The sequence below is a fragment of the Ceratotherium simum genome, chromosome 16, assembly GCF_057802395.1.
Source record: "Ceratotherium simum simum isolate JZ-2026a chromosome 16, ASM5780239v1, whole genome shotgun sequence".
Lineage (NCBI taxonomy): Eukaryota > Metazoa > Chordata > Mammalia > Perissodactyla > Rhinocerotidae > Ceratotherium > Ceratotherium simum.
The window spans coordinates 13124936-13143972 of NC_141915.1; the positions used below are offsets into that span (position 1 = coordinate 13124936).

At 40.3% G+C, this 19037-nt stretch overlaps 1 protein-coding gene across 7 annotated transcripts in view; it reads right to left on the bottom strand.

Moving 5' to 3' along the window:
* Nucleotides 1–1380: 1380 nt before the first annotated feature.
* KIAA0753 (KIAA0753 ortholog) overlaps nt 1381–19037 on the bottom strand; it is a 54856-nt gene continuing 37199 nt past the window's right edge. For 5 of the 7 annotated variants that reach the window (XM_087440597.1, XM_004433242.3, XM_087440598.1 and 2 more), the window contains 6 exons: nt 17924–18007; nt 15031–15216; nt 13771–13852; nt 9553–9673; nt 8835–9059; nt 1381–1877 (listed from right to left, as the gene is read on the bottom strand). In XM_087440597.1, coding sequence (XP_087296723.1) covers nt 1760–1877; nt 8835–9059; nt 9553–9673; nt 13771–13852; nt 15031–15216; nt 17924–18007 — 816 coding nt within the window. In that variant the 3' untranslated portion in view covers nt 1381–1759. Of the gene's footprint in view, nt 1878–8834; nt 9060–9552; nt 9674–13021; nt 13023–13770; nt 13853–15025; nt 15217–17923; nt 18008–19037 lie in introns of those variants that run through there. The other 2 variants (XM_087440601.1, XR_015554652.1) reach the window with 2 other exon arrangements.

A 19037-nucleotide genomic window follows, 5' to 3' on the forward strand; every position in this document is an offset into this window, starting at 1 on the left:
TCCATGACCACGGAACTGCTGAATACAGGCTTGTTATCTCCCCTCTCTGTGCCCCATTTTATACATCTATAAAATGGGGATAACAATGGTATCCACCTCACCCAGATGATACAAGGAGTGACTAAACTAATACATGGAAAGCACTTAGAGCAGGCCTGACCCACGGTATGTGCTCGGTAAATGTCAGCGTTACTATCATCTCCTTCTCTCTGGGGGGAAGGGGTGGCAAAGAATGCACTAATACAGGTATTCTCAGTGGTTTCTGTAAATCACATTCACTCTGCCTGCGGGGAAAAAAATGGAGATGTAAATTATCAAACAGACATATACGTACTTTAAATACTGAGTTTATTTTAAAAATCAGCACAGTAAAAACTGCCACAGAAATTACTTGAAGCTACCAACAACAGACGCTCCTATCAGTTCAAGAGTACACATGCAGCTCCTCAAATTAAAGACCTTTCATTTCCCTTGAAGTCTTTCTCATTCTGAGGTTATATAAAATTAAGCAGGAAAACATTAACATTAAACAAAAATCAATTTTGCACAAATAAGTGTGATCAAGCAGCTTAAATTATCACCTGAAATACTTATACTTCAGAGAAAAATCCCAGATGACAACACTGTGTTATAAAAAGATTCACATTATTCCATGGGGTATGTCACATGTCACTCGGTTCTTCACATTTCCTTCACCAAGGCTCCAGCAAAAAATTGAGGGAAATTTTTTCCAAGCAGTGGCCTTCTTTTTACGCACATTCCTTCTCTTCTTCTGAATTCAGAGTTTCTGAAGACACAGAGGCTTTTCTCTTGAGAAAATATGACTTATAAGACATTTGAGGACCAAGCTATTATGGTTCTTAAATTTCTTCCTTTCTCTGGGGAGACCCAGGGGTCTTCACGCCATCCAGATCTGGTCTCTCCTCCCACACAAGGTTCCTTTGTGGTATGGAAACATAGAAACTTCTAACCTCACCAGAGATGGAAGCGAGCTCTGTACCTTCAATAAGGCACCAGAGAAGGCCTGGCCCTCTCCTGGTGTCCTCAAACTTCCTCGAAATTCAGAGAAAGTTTTGTACATCAGAACACGTCAACCCACAGCTAAAAGACTTTGAGGAACTAAAAATGTGAAAACCACCCAGGAATTGAGCATGAGAGAAACAAGTGTTTATTGTCTGCACTGATAATGGGTGGGTTCCTCTTTTTAATGAGCCGCAACAGAGCAGAGGTTTGGCAGCATAACCAACCTCTGTGCTCACATGAATCTGCAACCCAGTAGGGACAGGCGTCCTGACAGGAAACCGCCAAAGGTGGAAACATGAGCCAGCTGATGGGACCAGAGTAACCGACGCCGCCTGTGGGTTCAACAGCAACTTGAAGTCCTGTGTGAAACATACGTATTTATTACCTTTTACAACATTCTCATCACCAAACAGAGCCAGTGGAATGAACATAATATTTCAATAGGAAAATTATACATTCAGAAAATATTATATTATCCATTATCAATTCACGATTCCTGGGCACTGATAAATATAACACATTCCATCATAAACTACCAGAACCACTGCTATGACAATGAGAAAATGCAAAGTGAGGATGACGTTACTGCATTCCCTTCCTTGCAGTGAAGAAAGGAAGAAGCAGCACCTTCTGGGCCTGGATGGACAGCAGAGGATCAAGACGCCCTGCGGGCTGAAACAAAGGTGGTGCCGCGCCTTCTCCAGTGTGACAGGAGGGCCCTCGCCGTGGAGAGCCTTTATGTAGCAGCCTCTAAGAATTCTGAGGTGAACACAGCTTCTGCATAATCTTCACACACATCCTGAAGTTCAGCAGCCACGTCCCCCAGAGCTTCATCTACCAGCTCTTCTGAAAAGCTGGAAGACAAACAGCACAGCTAAAGGCACGCACAGCCAATCAGGGGAGCCATTCTTTTACTCAGCTGGGGCACTTAAGTCAATTCTAAGATTTAAACGGAAACTCATAAGGCCAAGAATAGCCAATAGCCTGAAGAAGAAAAACAAGGTGAGAAGCCTGGCTCTCCAAGAAGTTAAGATGGTGATGATTAGATCCCAAACTCCTGCTAGAGGGAGGGGCCTGTAGTATACACAGGATGGACCTCACACTTGAGATGGCTGAAACCAGAGGTCAGTGGAAACTACGTAGCTGCCACCCAGCCCCAATCCAGATCCACCTTTGACAGCTGCCTAACTGCCCGACAGAGGAGAGGCTGTGTGTCTTCTCTATGGGACAGGGAGCAGGATACATTCAAAAGTCACTTAGACAAGTTCCTACCTGTCCCTGCTCCCTTTAGTATGATTGTGCTATTACTGGAAATACAGTTCATTCTCCCTCTCCTACCCCTTCTACTCCATTCCCATCCCAGCTGGTCTTGTTTTGTTTTTGCTAATCTGACAATCTTTTGCTTTTAATTGGCATGTATAGTCCTTTTTCATTTAATGTAATTCTGATATAATTGAGCTTCTACTACTAAAATACCAAGTATTTTCTATTTGTCTATTTCTTCTTTCTTACTTTCCTTTAGATTTTTGTTTTTATTACCTTCTTTCCTCTCTATTAACTTGGATGTCATATACTCTTTTACTATTCTTGTAGTGACCACCCTAGATTACAATAAGCACCCTTGACTTACATTAATTGATATTCTTACCATTTTCCTAGATAATTCAAGAATCTTAGAACACTAACTTCATTTACCCTCTTCCTGACTTATGTGCTATTGTTATCATGTGTTTTAAATGTACACACCCCATAAGACATCAGTTTATTGTTTTATATAGTCAATATTCATTTACCTACATACTGACCTTTTTTAAAATTCATGCCCTCCTATATTTTCAACCTTTCACCTGCCTGAAAAATACCCCTTCAATATCTCCTATAGGGAAGGTCTACTGGGAAGAAATTTGCTCAGCTTTGTTTGTTTGGAACCTTTTACCTTCCTTCTTGAAATATATTTCCCTGTGCTTAGAATTCCCGATTGGCAGTTCTTTTCTTTCAGGACTTTAAAAGATGTGCAAAGTCTTCCAGCTTCCATTGTTTCTGTTTCTCTTTTTTCCTTTCTCCAGCTGATTTTAAGATTTTTCTCTTTGTCCTTGATTTTTCAACAACACTGTGATATGCCTACGCATATTCTTTCTATTTTTCTTGCTTGGGGCTTTTATTTTTTTATTTTTAATTATTTTTGTGAGGAAGATCAGCCCTGAGCTAACATCCATGCTAATCCTCCTCTTTTTTTTTTTGCTGAGGAAGACCGGCTCTGAGCTAACATCTATTGCCAATCCTCCTCCTTCCCCCCTCCGCCCCAAAGCCCCAGTAGATAGTTGTATGTCATAGTTGCACATCCTTCTAGTTGCTGTATGTGGGACGCGGCCTGAGCATGGCTGGAGAAGCGGTGCGTCGGTGAGCGCCCGGGATCCGAACCCGGGCTGCCAGTAGCGGAGCACGAGCACTTAACCGCTAAGCCAGGGAGCCGACCCTGCTTGGGGCTTTTAGAGCTTCTTGAATCTATGGCTTGATGCCTTTTGTTATTTTGGGGAAGTTATCAGCCATTCTCTCTTCAGATGTCATGTCTGACCCATCCTCTCTCTCTCCTCTCTTTCTGAGACTAGAGCCACATATATAATAGACCTTGTCACTTTATCCCAATGTTCCTTATCCTCTCTTCTTCATTTTCATCTTTTTTGTGTCTTCATGCATTACTCTGGATATTTTCTTCTGTCCTATATCCCAAGTCTCTAATTTTTTCTTTTGATGTATCTAACTTGCTGTTAAGCCCATCCAATGAATCCCTCATCTCAGAAACTGTATTTTTCAGTGCTAGAATGTGCACTTGGATTTAGTTTAGTTCCTACTTCCCTGCCAACATTTTAAATTGTGTCTTTCATCTCTATGAACACAGCAGGCACGGTTATTTTAATGTCTGTGTCTGAGAGCTCTAATATTTGTCGGAGCTGCTGTGGGTCTGTTCTTGTTATGGTCACGTCTCTCTGTTGCCTGGTTACTTTTCACCATATACTAGACACTGTATTTGAAAATTGTAGAAATAATTTAAGTCCTAAGATGATGTTATACTCCTCCAGAGAAAATTTATGTTTGCTTGTGCCTGGTGCCCTGGGGGGCAATAATCTAGAATCACCTCAATCCAGTCTCAAGAACTGAGCTAATGTGGAGCTGAGTGGAGACCCTGAGAGGACCCCCTGGCAGCCAGGTCACCGCTCCTTCCAGAGTGCCACCCTTCAAGGTCCCAATTAAAAGAGAGGGAAGTTCACCAGGACAACTTCCCCACCATGCAAGCCCTGGATTCCGACCTCTGTCCTCTGATCTGAAAAGACTGTCAAAAGTGCCACTCATCTCCCTCCAAAACTGACAATCCAGTGCCAAACAATGGGCTAACCTCACCTGGTCTCTGTCTTCTCCAGGATCGTGGCCTAGTTATTCTTCATTACCTAGTTAACTTCCCGATGCCTTCAAGCATATGTGTTTTATTTTTAATCTAGGTTTTCTATTAACAGTTATCCTCAGTGGGAGAGGTGGTCCCAATTACCAAGTGCATCACTACCAGAAGCAAAAGTGATTACCTTGTTTTATATTTGCTTTGCTTTCTATATTCCTACCACGAATTCACCCCCGAACTATGAGAGATCACAAAGGTGCTCCCAATACATTCAAACAATATTAGGTAATGCATCTGTTTTCTTCTTCTTCTTTTTAATCTCCCCCCCCCCTTCCCCCTCTGGGAACACTCCTCCTGGAGTCCTCTGTCCTCCTACTCCAATCTGGACTGGCTGCTTCCCATGCTCACTGAGCAAGTCCTCTTGTGGAAATAGCTTTTGCCGTTTTTCTGGACGTTCCATGTTGGAGTCCAGGTTTCCTAACTCCTGTCTTCCTCCTTCTCAATGAGCACCTTGTCCTGATGGCACACATATCCCTCCAGTAGCCTCCTGAGAAAAAGTACATGGGAACTAAATTTTTGGACACTTTGCATACCTAAAAATGTCTTTATTCTACCTTTAGATTTAATCAATAACTTAAGTGAGTGCAGAATTCTAGGTTAAATTTTGGAAGTATGCCCTAATATCTTCTAGCAGTGTTGCTATTGAAAACAATACCCAATACTCATTTCCGATTATCTGAATGTATCCAGTTTTAACTCTCTGGAACCTTTTGTCATCTTCTCCTTATACTGGTATGCTCAAATTTCCTTTTCATAATGATGTGTCATGGTGCGCCCTATTCTATTTATTTATTCATTTATTTATTCTCTCACTCACTCGCAGTGGACAACTGATGAACTCTTTTTCAATCTACAGCCTAACAGCTTTCTGGGCAATTTCCTTACAATATTTCTTTGATAATCTCCCATTCCTCCTTTTTCCCTGTTCTCACATTCTAGAACTCCTATTATTCAGATGTTGGATGCTATGGACTGAAAATCTGTGTCCCCTTCCACCCAAATTCATCTGTTGAAGTCTAATCCCCAATGTGATGACATTTAGAGGTGGGGCTCTAGGGAGGTAATTACATCATGAGGATGGTGCCCTCATGAATGGGATTAGTCCCCTTATAAAAGAGACACAAGAGAGACGATCTCTCTCAGCCACATGAGGACACAAGAAGAAGACAGCTGTCTGCAAACCAGGAAGCGTGCCCTCACCAAATGCTGATATGCCAGAGCCTTGATCGTGGACTTGCCAGGTTCCAGAACCATGAGAAGTAAATTTCTGTTGTTTAAGCCGCTCAGCCTATGGTATTTGTTATGGCAGCCTGAGCTGAGTAAGACATTGGATCTCCTAGAAAAATCCTCCAATTTTTAAAATCTTTTCTTCTCTATTATCTATCTCCTTATCTTTTTTTTATTCTACTTCCTGAGAGATTTGACTTTTTGCTTTGACTCTCTCTAGTGAATTTATTTTGACCATCATATTTTTAATTTCTAAGAACTTTTGTTTCACTCTTTGAAAGTTTCTTTTTTATAGTACCCTGTTCTTGTTTCATGGTGTAATAGCTTCACTTATTTCCCTGAGAATATTAATTCTAGTTTGTTTTTCATGTTTTATTCTGCTTCCTGCATCATCTCTGCTTCCTCACGGTTCTTTTTATCTGCTGTAAGAGGCTATATATCTTTCATGGTTTTCATCACGTTGGTCATCTAAGCGATCTGCTATATTCAAGAATGAGAATTTCAAATAAGCCATCTTTTTTGGACTCACCTGCACCCACACTTCACAAGCAGCTGGTGCTTCTCATTCCTGAACAAATCAATAAGGTTCTTGGCTTCACCCTCATCAGGCACTTGGCTCTCTCTGGTCTGCTAAGTCATTTGCCATTTGTCTAACTGCTTTATGGCTCTAAAATTTTATTGCTATTTCTTGTTAGCCATCATTGATGGTTTCTTACGTATTCATTTAGGGACACATAGCGTGACAGGAATACAGGGAATAAAGATACATACATATGTTCAATCTGTCCTTTTCAACCCGAAGTCTCCTGATTCGTTTTTCAAACCAGGAATCCTTAAGAGTTTGCTTTCATCAAAAGCATTATCACCTTAAGCCTTTCTTTTCACAATCACTCTCATATTTATATCCAGTTAATATCAACTGCTCCCTCTGATCACTGGAACAGTGCTTTTCTTCAGGTGTAAGGAGGAATGGAGAAAGTCAAAGAAAAAGAAAAACTCAGCTAACTTCTCCCTCATCCAAGAGGCTATGAGATGAAGTCAACTGTCTCTGGATCCTTCTTCAAGATCTTATCAATACAATTCTCATCTTTGGAACACTCAAATAAGAAACACAAACAGAGCTAGCATCTTCAGATGCACTGTCACCTGGGGGTCAAAGGATAGCAGAAGAGGAGAACATCTGTAAAAATCTAGGCATATTTTAATAGCCCTGTCCTCTATATTTTAACCTAATATTTCTTATCAGCTGAGAGAGCTTTTCCTTACGTCTACAAAACAACTATGAAAAACATGTATCATTTTATCAAGTGGTAAGAATATATAAGGAACAGTCTATCTTCCTTGGCTTGTTGTGGGATTTCCCAATAGGCCAGTCAGCCTAACCAATCCAGAAAGGTTATGGGAAACCAGTGAGCATGTTACAGGACTGTGTTAACACATGGAAGCCAGTCGAGTTTTTCTCTTCCCCCAGAAAATAAATGTGCATCTCAACCAGAACAAAGGGTCTCATGCTTTGGAAGGCGCTATACATTAAAGAGAAGTCTCAGGACTTCAAGTTAAACCTGAGAGATTGAACATATGTGATTATCTCTGATCCCACCCAAAACTCCACTAAAATAAAAGAAAAGAAAGGAATACATAAATCCATAAGGAGAAAAAGAAAGACAAAGTAGATGAGAAATGTCCAAAATTTTCAGAAGATAAAAAGCATGTGTAAGAATCATAACTGATTCAGCAGGATAGAGGAAGCTGAAACCTAAGGGTCTGCAGAGGGCGATGCCCAGGAAAAGCAAGCTGATTTGTCTCACGAAACATTAGAAAGACTCAGGAAGTAAGAGCACTGAGAATCACGAGGGTGGAGTGAGGGGTGGGGCAGAAAATGAGGACACTGCTTGAAAATCTGCAGAAAGAGCAGTGAGATTGATAGGTCTCCGCCCCTGCTCCTGGCAGCGAGGTGACAATCCCTCCTTCACCCCGACAAAAGAAGGAAGGTATACTCTTTGCAAAAAATAAACCAGTAATTTTAAACCCAGCCAAATCATCAGTCAAGTATGAAGACAGAATAAAGACACTTTCAAACATGTAAGTCTCAAGAAATTTCTTCCAATATGCAATGGAAGATATGCTCCAACAAAATAAGAGAGTAAACCAAGGAAGAGGAAGACAAGGCCACCAGAACATAAAGACTCTCCGCTGGGAGGGAGGCAACCTGACACTCGGGCGCTGAGGAAGGCAAGTCCCAGGACAGCAGCCACGCAGCAGATCCAGAGAGCAGCATGCGGACTGGGGTAGGAGGAAGGGTGGGGGTGGAGGCGAGAAACAGAGACTAAGTGATACACCTGATCAGGAGGAAAATGACGTTGAGAGGTGTTGACTGGAGTGTGGAGAAAGTGAATACATATATAAAAGAATAAGCAAATTAAAAAGAGGCAATTATTAACTCCTGGAATATGTTTGAGACTTGTTCAAAAAATGATCTGTAATAGTATCCTGCTTGATTCAATGATGAAAGAAAACTATCTGCAAACATGTAATAAAGTGATACCCATGAAGAATTTACATTTAGGCCCTATTTGAAAAGAATGGATTTATACATGTCTTTCAATTAACTATTTACATAAAAGAAGGCTATCCATTCTTCAAATATTTAGTAGCAGTAGGACTCTGTTTTATAATTCCATACAACTACCTTTCTCAGGGGAGGTGACTCTCAGAAGGGTTAAAGAAAAGGTGGCAAAGTCTGAAAGCCTGCTGCTCCTAAGTGCAAGTCCGTCTCAGCCATGAAGACTTCACCATCACAACTGTGTCCTGCCCAGTAGTATTTTGTGTTCTCTGATGGACATTAACATTAACCGCAACAGGAAATCCTCCCTTGAATACCATGCCTCTGCCTAAGAAGACAGAGCTGCAGAACACTCCTTCGGGTGGCATCACCCGTGTTGTTGTATGGTCTGCTCTATCTGAAAAAAGGCAGTTAGCAGAGAAAGCCTGGCCAACAGCCCAAGCAACCACTGGCACTCCAGGGCCCGAAGGCAGAGCATGAGACCTTGGCTAGTACTTCCTCCAGCCCTTCTGTCAGGTACCGTTTGGTTCTTGGTTCCTAAACAGAGCCACACAGCATTTTACTGACCTTTCAGCAAGCAGCCATGGGTTGAAGGAGCCCACGGCCTCATGAGATATCATCCGGAGGTACTGCTCAAAGCGGCTGCAGTAGTCCCCAATACTGTGCCGCATCCTGGCGGGGACAAAGAGGGCAGCTCGACCCTCTTTCTGTTGAGAATCTTCTGAAAGGGAGAGAAGGGGAGCCTCTTTTTTCTCCGATTTCTCCTCTGATCCCACACTTTCATCCAGGGAGCTGAGAGCAAATAAAAATGAAAGCATTCAAAATCATCTGTGAGCAAGGGTAAAGTGTTCACTCACCCTGATGGTGTGACAAGCAAAGGCTTATCTTCATTTCTTTTTCTCACACTAAACAGAACCAACATCTATCATCACTCACTGTTTCCCCCTTTCAGTGGACTAAGCCTCCACAAGGCAGGAATTCCTGTCCCATAGACAAAAGAGCTCTTAAAGCAAATATTGCAGTAATTATCAGCACAACCACATGTGCCAGTGTGAGGCTTTCAACAGTAAAAACCAGGTAAATGTTATGGAAGCCTCCTTAAGATGCAACATGTTCCACGCCCATCTTATAAGCATGTTATTTTACTGAGCCATCTTGGAGTTTGGCAAGATCTTGCTCAAAAGAAGAATTTCTCTCTGTTTTGCGGGAACTGAAGGAATTCAAAATTTACCAACATCAAAAGCAACCAACGACAATGAAAGCAGACAGTCTCGTTCTGACTTACTTGGCATTCCAGGGCCTTTCCAACACGATGTTCACGTCTGGGGCTTTGTGAGCCGCTGTCTTTGTGATCCTGATTGGATGAGGAGAAAGAGGCCTTTCACTTACTGCTGGGATTTTTTGGTCTAGAAAAGGAGAGACATAAAATGATTGCATTTGAAGAAAAGTCCATGTATATATCAGAGCTGTCCCATGGCCAATAACCTGAGAGGAAGTCACACACACGTCTCACAAGCATAACAGGCTTAGCTGCCGTGCAAGGGAAAAAAACGCGCGTTTTAAATGAAAACGGGAATTTAAAAATTACAAAGAAACAACCCAGAGGAATCAGTTTTAAGAAATAACAAACTCTTTTGAAGCCTCTGCTGGCTCTGAGGAAGACTCCTTGAAGAGGTCTGTGCAAGGCACCAGGCTACAGAGGTTCCATTAGGACCCAGCCACCCATTCAAGGAGTCTTAAGCAGTTGAGTTTGTTTTTTAACCTTTCAACGGCTTGATTACTGAAGAAGGAAAAAACCACACAAACCTGAACACATAATTAGCTGACTTAACTTGTCTCTGGGCATTGCTGGAAAAAATCTGCAGGATGATAGTCAAAACATTAACTTATCAACTATACCTCGCAGGCTTGACAGCTCCTTTGAGTTTTGGATTATTTATAATTTTAAACGTATTTCAAGGGTAGGAAGAAAATCTGTCCTTCTCTTAGGTAAGGAGCATCTATAAGTCAAACAACTTTCTCTGACTCATGTTTATATGCTTACGATTTCGTACTGTCAAAGAGAAATACTGTGTAAGTCAGTCTTTGTAAAAATATTACTAAGAGTACAATCAGTTTTCAATCATTCACAGAGAGAGGATACAGAGATACAGATCAGACAAGGCACAATTCAAAAATCACTTTAAATTTGGTTTTCTGATGCAATTGAACATACAATCAGAACAAATGGAAACATAGGGTTCCTACTATAATTTCATTATTCTGGAATTAAAATGTTCAAAAATTCATTTCAGTTCTCCATATTCTAAAGAGCTCCATTTCAATGTACACCTAGACTCTATGCAAAGTCATAGATAGTGACTAATAATTTAAATTGCCCTTGAAAAAAGAGAACTCTGAGTCCTGGGTAAGGCTGTCTTCTGCATGATGCCACCTAACTTTGTGACCAATGGCCAAACCATCAACGAAACGAGCTGCCCTTCAACTTTCCCTTTCCTCTGCTTCCATATAAAAAGATGCTGAAATGCCCACGGTTCACTAAGCAACGGTGAGAAGCAACCCTGTGCCAGGCTTGTACAAGGAGCAGTGGGGGACACAACTGACCACGATAAACTCTCTGGCCTCAAAGACTCTGTGGCTTAGCTGGGAGACATAAGACCCCTCCACGAACAGCTCTGCCACATGGGGGGACGTGCCAGAAGTCTACGAGAGTTCATGGGCAGGAAGGCAGCAAAATTCCAGGATAGGAATACCAGGAAAAGCGCAAGTAGGATCATGTAAGCAGGCCGGGAAGAATGCTTTGACAGTTATGTGAGGATGGAAATGGAAGCTGGAGCGGGGCTGGAGGGAAGAGAGAACAACACGAGCAAAGAATAGCATGCTTGAAAATCACATAAAACATAGAAGGAACAAATCAGTATTGTGTTTAGATGGTTCATCTTTCTGTCAAAGTCTGACATGCAGTTTGTAAGACAAAACCCCCAACTCACATCTTTAGAAAATTATATGTGACATAGGCTGCTGTTGTAAACCTTCTATACCCACAATTTCCTTTATATCCCTTAATACTCATGGTACTCAAATTCCTTCGGAGGTAATGTTTAACCACATTTTACTCTCTCCTTTCACTGAGTAAGGTAGTAACTGATAAGCGTGAACCAAAGAGAATTTGAGTAACACTTCCCAGCCAAAATTGTGATAGTAGCCTAGCAACTGCAGCCAAAAGGAGTATGTATGAATTTTAAGAGTGGAGGAGAAAAGTTGAAAGTCTTTTCAACAACGGGTGTGAGAACAAATGGATAACCATTAGGGGGAAAAAAACAAACCTCAAGCTCTACCTCAAACCATAGGCAAATTTTTATTCAAGATGGATCACAGACCTACATATAAAATCAAAAACCGTAAAGCTTCTAGAAGAAAACAAGAGACTCTCTTCTCAACTTGGGAGTAGGCAAAGGTTTCTTAGATCAAAGAAAGCAAAAACTATGTAAAAAAAAATTGATGTTAGACTTTATCAAAATTAAAAATATCTGCTCATAATAAAACACATTTGAGAAAATAAACAGGTGAGCCACAGATGGGGAAAAAATATTTGCCAACATTTATCTGAGCAGCTTAGTGGCTGCTAGGGGTGAGAGGAAGGAGGATGGCGAGTGACTGCTAATGGATGCAGGGCTTCTTTTTAGGGTGATGAAAATGCGCTGGAATTAGACAGCCGTGACGTTTGCACGACTCTGTCAATATACTAAAACCTACTGAACTGTACACTTTAAAAGGGTGAATTTTATGGTATGTGAATTATATCTCAATAAAGCTGTTATTTCAAAAAAACTCAATATATATATATTTGACAAAGAACTTGTAGCCAGAACGCATAAAGAATTCCCACAACTCAAAAATAAAAACACAACCCACTTAAAAAAAAATGTATAAAACATTTGGACACTTCACAAAAGAAGACATACGAATGGCCAGTAATCACTTGAAAATGTTCTAAACATCATTATTTATCAAAGAAATGAAATTAAAACCACAATGACATATCACTACATGCCCACCAGAATGGTTACAATTAAAAAGACTGACAACATCAAATGCTGGCAAGGATATCAAGCAACAGGAACTCAATGTAGATGGGAATGTAAAGTAGTACAGCCACTTTGGGGAAAGGTTTGGTAGTTTTTTATAAAGTTAAACATACACCTATCCCATGACCTGGCAAGTCTACTCTTAGGTGTTTATCCAAGAGAAATAAAACTTATGTACACACAAAGACTATACAGAAATATATTATAGCAGATTTATTCTAATAGCCCAAAACTAGAAACAACCAAATGTAGATCCACAGGCAAATGGACAAACTAGATGTGGTACATGCATACACTGGAATACTACTCAGCAATAAAAAGGAATGAAGTACTGATACAAGTGTTGTAGGCTGAATCATGACTCCCCAAGATGTCCACATTCTAATCCCTGAACCTGTGAATGTTCCCATCTTTGGCAAGAGGGACTTGCCAAGTTAAGGATCTTGAGATGGGAGAATAAACTGGATTATCAGAGTAAGTCCTAAATAATCAAAGTGTCCTTACAGTAGGCAGGCAGAGGAAGATTTGCCTACAGAAGAGAAGGCAATGTGATAACGAAAGCCGAGTCTGGAGTAATATGGCCATGAGCAAAGGAAGGCAGGCAGCCTTAGAAGCTGGAAGGGACAGGGAACCAATTCTCCCCTGGACTCTCCAGAAGGAACCAACCCTGCCAACACCTTGATTTTAGCCCTTTTAGACTCACTTCAGATTTCTGACCTCCAGAACTGTAAGAGAATAAATTTGTGTTTTAAACCACTTAATTTGTGCTTTAACTTGTTACAAACTTCAATTTGTTACAGTGGCAACAGGAAACAACATAGATAAATCTATAAAACACCATGCTGAATGAAAGAAGCCTTAGACAAAAAAGTACACGCATGTACGATTGCATTTATATGAAATTCTAGAACAGGCAAAAATAATCTATAGCGAAACAAGGCACAGTGGTGGCCTGGGCATGGGGACTGACTGGGAAGGAGCGTGAGGGAACTTTCTGAGGTGGTGATACAGTCTCTATCTTGCTAGGGGTTTGGATAACAAAGCTATCCATTTGTCAAAACCCATCAAATGACACAGTTAAGATTTGTGCATTTTATTATATATAAATTTTATCTCAAAATGAAAAAGAAGCATAAATAAATATTAAACTCTAGGTGCTGATACACATGTTACAATGTTTAGGATGATGTGTACTGATGTTTGCAAGTTACTTTGAAATGCATCCAAAAGTAAGAAGAATTGATGGATGAATACAGGATAAACAGATATATGATAAAGCAAATACAGCAACATGTTAACTGTAGAATCTAGAAGGTGGGTATGTGGATGTCCACTGTATAATTTTTTTCAACATTTCTGTATGTCTGAAAATTTTCAGAATATAATGTTGGGGAAGAAAGTGTGGGAACACTCACCATTTTTTTCTTCCTGCAGCCAAAGATGAGGATCAGTATATACAATTTTATTATATCTTTGGCGAACTGTCTCCTGGTATTTCTTTAAAAAAAAAAAAGGTTTAATTTAGCAGAAAATGAGTTTCGTCACAAACCAGAACTAGCCAGGATGTAACAGTTCAGCAGACACATTTGATACAGACACACTGCCAGAAACGGCATCCGCCAGGCCAGGAAGTGACTAGTTCATGAAGTGAGGTCTGAAATAAAATGAAGCAATCTAATCAATCTAATCCAGACCAGTGGTGCCCACTAGAACTCGCTGTGATGATGGAAATGCTCTATATTTGCCACGTCCAGTATAGTAGCCACTAACTATTGACAACTGGAATTATGAGTAGTGTGTTTAACCTTAATTAATTTACATTTAAATACCCATATGTGGCTAGAGGCTTCCATTCTGGACACTTCAGGTCTAGACAGTTACCCCCAAGAAGGGGAAAACAGTTACGAGACTAGGATAAACTGTGCATCGTTAAATTTTCAAAAACCAACAAAAAATTGTCTTCCCTCTAGTGTTTATACTTAGCAGTAAAACCAAAATGAGATTCAGTCATGGTGGAGTTAAAAAGAAAATGTTGAATTGGGAGTCGGGAGACCCAGATTCTCATCCTAGCTCTCGTGGGAATTCTTTTGGGACCTTGGCCACATCGATTCCTCCCTTATTGTGCCTCAATTTTCTGTTCTAAACAATCCAGGGTTTGGGCTGGGTAATGTCGGAGGTCTAAAATGCTATGAGAAACGCATTCTAAAGTAGCATCATGGGAATTAAAGAGGGTAAAATTACCTGTGACTTGTCAGGATCACACGATACAGGGTAGAAGAGGTAACTGAATAGCATTTACAAGTTGAGAGATGAAGCAGCCAATAGTCCTATTTGTGGGCCTGGGTTCTGGTCCCAGGGTTTTTCGAATCCCATATCAATGATATTGGGGGATAATAATGATGGTTATGTGTCAGGTAGTGTAATGATACTTCACACTTCCTGAGTTATGTGTCAGGTAGTGTAATGATACTTCACACCTTTTACCCTTAAAAACACTTACTTATTAGAGAGGGTTAATGACTTTACCAAGGCCATATGGTTGGTTGGCAGTCAAGCTGGGATTTAAAACCAGGATTGTGTGACTGAAGTACTAGGCTACAGAAGCATGAGGAGGAGCAGTGCTCAGCAGAAGCCAGCCCCCAGTGGCAAAACAGAGCCACAGCCCCAGACCTCACTTCCATTTCCTCCATTCGGAGCATCATGGTCTCCAGATATGGGCTGTCCTTGATGTCCCCCAAGGTGTCTAAGGCTTCACACTCCAAGATCTTAGAGTGAGTTATAGTCCAGAGCTCATGAGCGGTATCTTCCAAAAAATCATCCAGCTGACGAATGTTGTTGGATTCAGAATCAACAGCCGTAGCCTACAAAACAAGGGAGGGGGATGGAAAGGCAACAAGAAGAAAACAGAAGAACTTAATGCTGATCATAATAAACCAGCCACATAGAGATCCAACTGGCAGTTTCTATGCTAGATCAAATCTCTCCTAAGTCCGTAAATATCAAAAGCAGTAACATCAGTACAATTTCTACCACAGTCGTTTAAATGGTAGCATTAACCAAGTAATATCTTTATTGCCCATGTAAATTATCATTATTACCTGTTTTGCTTGCTGGTAAAGCAAATATCTTCTTTGTGCTATACTCAGAAGAATGTCCAATACTTTACATGCCACCTACTCCAGAGGATGTATGTATTCTCTTTTGGGTCAATGCTTCTGTAAAAATATCTGTTCCTGGTATCACAAAGTTCCTGAGTCTTTGTCTTTGCTTGAGACTTGCTATCTATAACCCGGGAGAGCTTACAGGCTTTTTGACCTTGTATTCTTTACATTCACAAAGCACTTTACAGTTTGCAAATCATCTTTACATGCATGGTACTTCTTTTGACTCTAATATATGTCTATAATCTGCTCTAAAAGAGGTTTTTGCAAAAAACGTCTGCTAGGGAAATGATCACATCAGGCTTTGGAATGAGGCATTTCCGCGACTGAATCCTGGTTCTGCCCACTGATATGCCTACAACTGTGGGCAAGTTCACTTAACCTCTCTGGGCCTCAGTCTGCTCATCTGTAATAAGGAAGTGATAATCTTCTATTTCAGAGTTATAAGGATTACACGAGTGCTTGCATGTTGGGAGACTCAGCACAGTCATTGGCATGAAATAAGACACTCAATGAACAGTTACTGCCACAGCAATTTTGAAAACCTTGTAACAGTTCAGAGAAGAAAACATATTAATGGCCAATAAAGATATAAAGAAATGCTCAACCTCAAGTTAAAGAAATAAAAATCAGTTGAATAATCAATACAACAGAATTACAAAAAATCTAGCAACAACTAAACCAATAATACCAGTTTAGTTAAGATGTGTGTGTATCTGAATGTGTAATATTTTTCATCTATAAAGAATGGAATATCAAGAATATTATGTGCCATTAAAAAAGATAAGGAAGGTCTCAATGTGCTGATCTGGAAAGATCACTAAAATATAAAGAAAGAAGCTAGGCACAGAACAGGATACGGTATCCATTGGTGGGGAGGTTTAACTTTTTACATTATACTTGTTCTAAATTGTTTGAATTTTTAGCCATGTGCATATAACTTTTAAACTTAAAAATGATACATTTTGGAAAAATATATTTCATGTGCAAGTTCAGCTATTGACAACAGCAGCAGCAATAGACAAATATGTTATAACACTACCCTTCCAAGAGCTTTTTCCTGCTATCAGAGATTATCTTGTCTGTAAGTAAATCTATTGTGAGTTGTATTTTACTTGTAAAGTGTAACAAGTGTCTTCTGCATTTTAGAGATGAGAATTTTGAGAATTTGTCTTCAAGGTCCCATAGCTCTTCTATAAGTTAACATAGAAAATGATTCTTTTTACTTCATTATGCCAATCTCAATGAGTTTGTTTGTTTTTATTCAGTTATTTATAAACATTAACTCTTGATGGTGCTGCCTGGGAAACTCTTTGCAACGATGCTGATGTTTAACAGCAGCCAGAGTACCATAATACTAATAACCAGAATACTAAACACCGCATAGTTATTTTTCTTTTTCATTAAATTATATTAAAGACCATTTAATGCCTACAGAATAATTCATATATACGAGGCTGGCTGATCATTCCCAGTAATATACGAGGCTGGCTGATCATTCCCAGTAATATACGAGGCTGGCTGATCATTCCCAGTAATATTCAAACATGTCTTCTTTACTAACAGCATTTATAATCACTTCATTTTTCTCTCATATTAAAATGCCATATGGAGTTGCCTCCCTAGCATTAGATGTTAGTCTCATTATTTTGCCAGGAAAAAAAGCATCATTTGGTGGCTATGCTGCACAAAGCACCAAGCCATAGCACACCTGGTTTGTAAGAGCTAAATGTAGGCTTTCAGCTTCCGGTCTTAGAAGCCTCACCTCACATTAGATTCTGTCACAAAATATTGATCCAATAATGTACCTTCCACTCCACAGCCCTAAGCCTAGGCAGGATAGGAACATTCCCACAGATATTAAACACAAGTCCTCCAGAGGAAGAGCACAACGGTGACAACCACAAAATATGTTTTCATTTTTCTCAGATGTTATTTTTCTTCCTGGGCCATCTTTTCTCTCTACTGGGCCAGATACTGATCATTATTAGGCCTTCAAAACATGTTTACCTAACAATAAATATTAGACACTAAGTATAAAGGAAATTAGGCCAGTAATGAGCAAAACTAGGCTGAATGAAAGGAAATGAGGGCGACCATTCTTCTGCTGCAGGCCATCAACATTCAGGGTCACGCAGTGCACCCACATTCTGTCACCAGGAGAGGAAAAGAGCCGCTGACAAAAACCTGTGGCTCTAGAGATTTCTGTGAGCTGTTTGCAAGACTAAGTCATAATGCTAAATATACGCTGGAAGAATTAACATGCCAAATATGAAAAATAACTTTCACCCTTTTTGAATAGGATAATCTAGTGTTTGCAAAGTAATCTGTGTATCATTTTCTTTACAACATTATCACATAATGATACCAGTATTAGCCCAGAATACCAACACCACACCATACACACCTCCTCTGCAGGCTGGGCTATCGCTGTGTTTACTGATGGCCGATCCTTCAAATGACTATCTGCTTCCAGAGAAGAATTGACTCTCTATTAAAACAGACAAGCACATTCATGAATTATAAAAATTTACAACCCATATTAGTACAAATGAATTCTGTTCCCAGAATAACTTGTGCGTAGAACTGCCGTCAGCTTCAGCTACGTTAGGCTTTTTGCAGCAACTCAAAGCACTTTGTCCTCATGAAAATAAATGCCATGTGTTGATCTTGGCTTTCTGCCTTTTCTTGCCTCAACTTTGTAAACCTTGTCAGAGTAGCTGTGTGTTTTTATGCAATTACTCAACTTCTCTGTTCCACAGTTTCCTCATGGATAAAATGAGGAGGTTGGACAACTCGGTCTCTAAGAGCCCTATCAGTTCTACATTCCTGAGATTTCCGTGGACTCTAATAATAATTTAATATTTCTTAAACTAAAGATACAAAAATTCAGTGGGACCCAGGGACCCAGAACGTCATTTGTTCCACTTAAGATTATATTTTTCTTCTGTGGTCTTATCTGTTTATACAAACAAGATTATTTCCATTTACAAGTTGGATCTACAGGGTCTGACCATAGCATTCATCTTACTGCTTATGGGAGGACGGCACAACATGCTGGTGATGCTGTATGCTGTTTCACCTTCAAGAGAGTACGGGTTTGTACACAAAAGCTGTTCTAACATCACTCTCCTTTGGAAAAATAGAGCCAATCATTCCAAAACCACTAAGGTGAAAGAGCACAGGATTAGAATGGAAGCAGTTAATTGAACACTAACATCACCAACACAACTATTTGATTACGAAGGGAAACTGCAATCTGAACTCATTCCCCAAACTAAAATCTCACCTTTCTCAAAAGTGGGACTTTCTCTCTCTTCCCCTTGTCTTTATCCCTTACCCACAATGGAAGACACAGCAACAGTGTGCGGTGGTCTGCAGGTGCCCAAAACGGGCCCCAGCAACACCGCGCCCATACTGTGCAGCACAGATCAGCACTGCAGCCTCCAGCTGCCACACAGACACTCAGCCCTACAAAGGGTCAGTGTGACCTCTGCAGCAACTCTTTTTATTCTAGAACT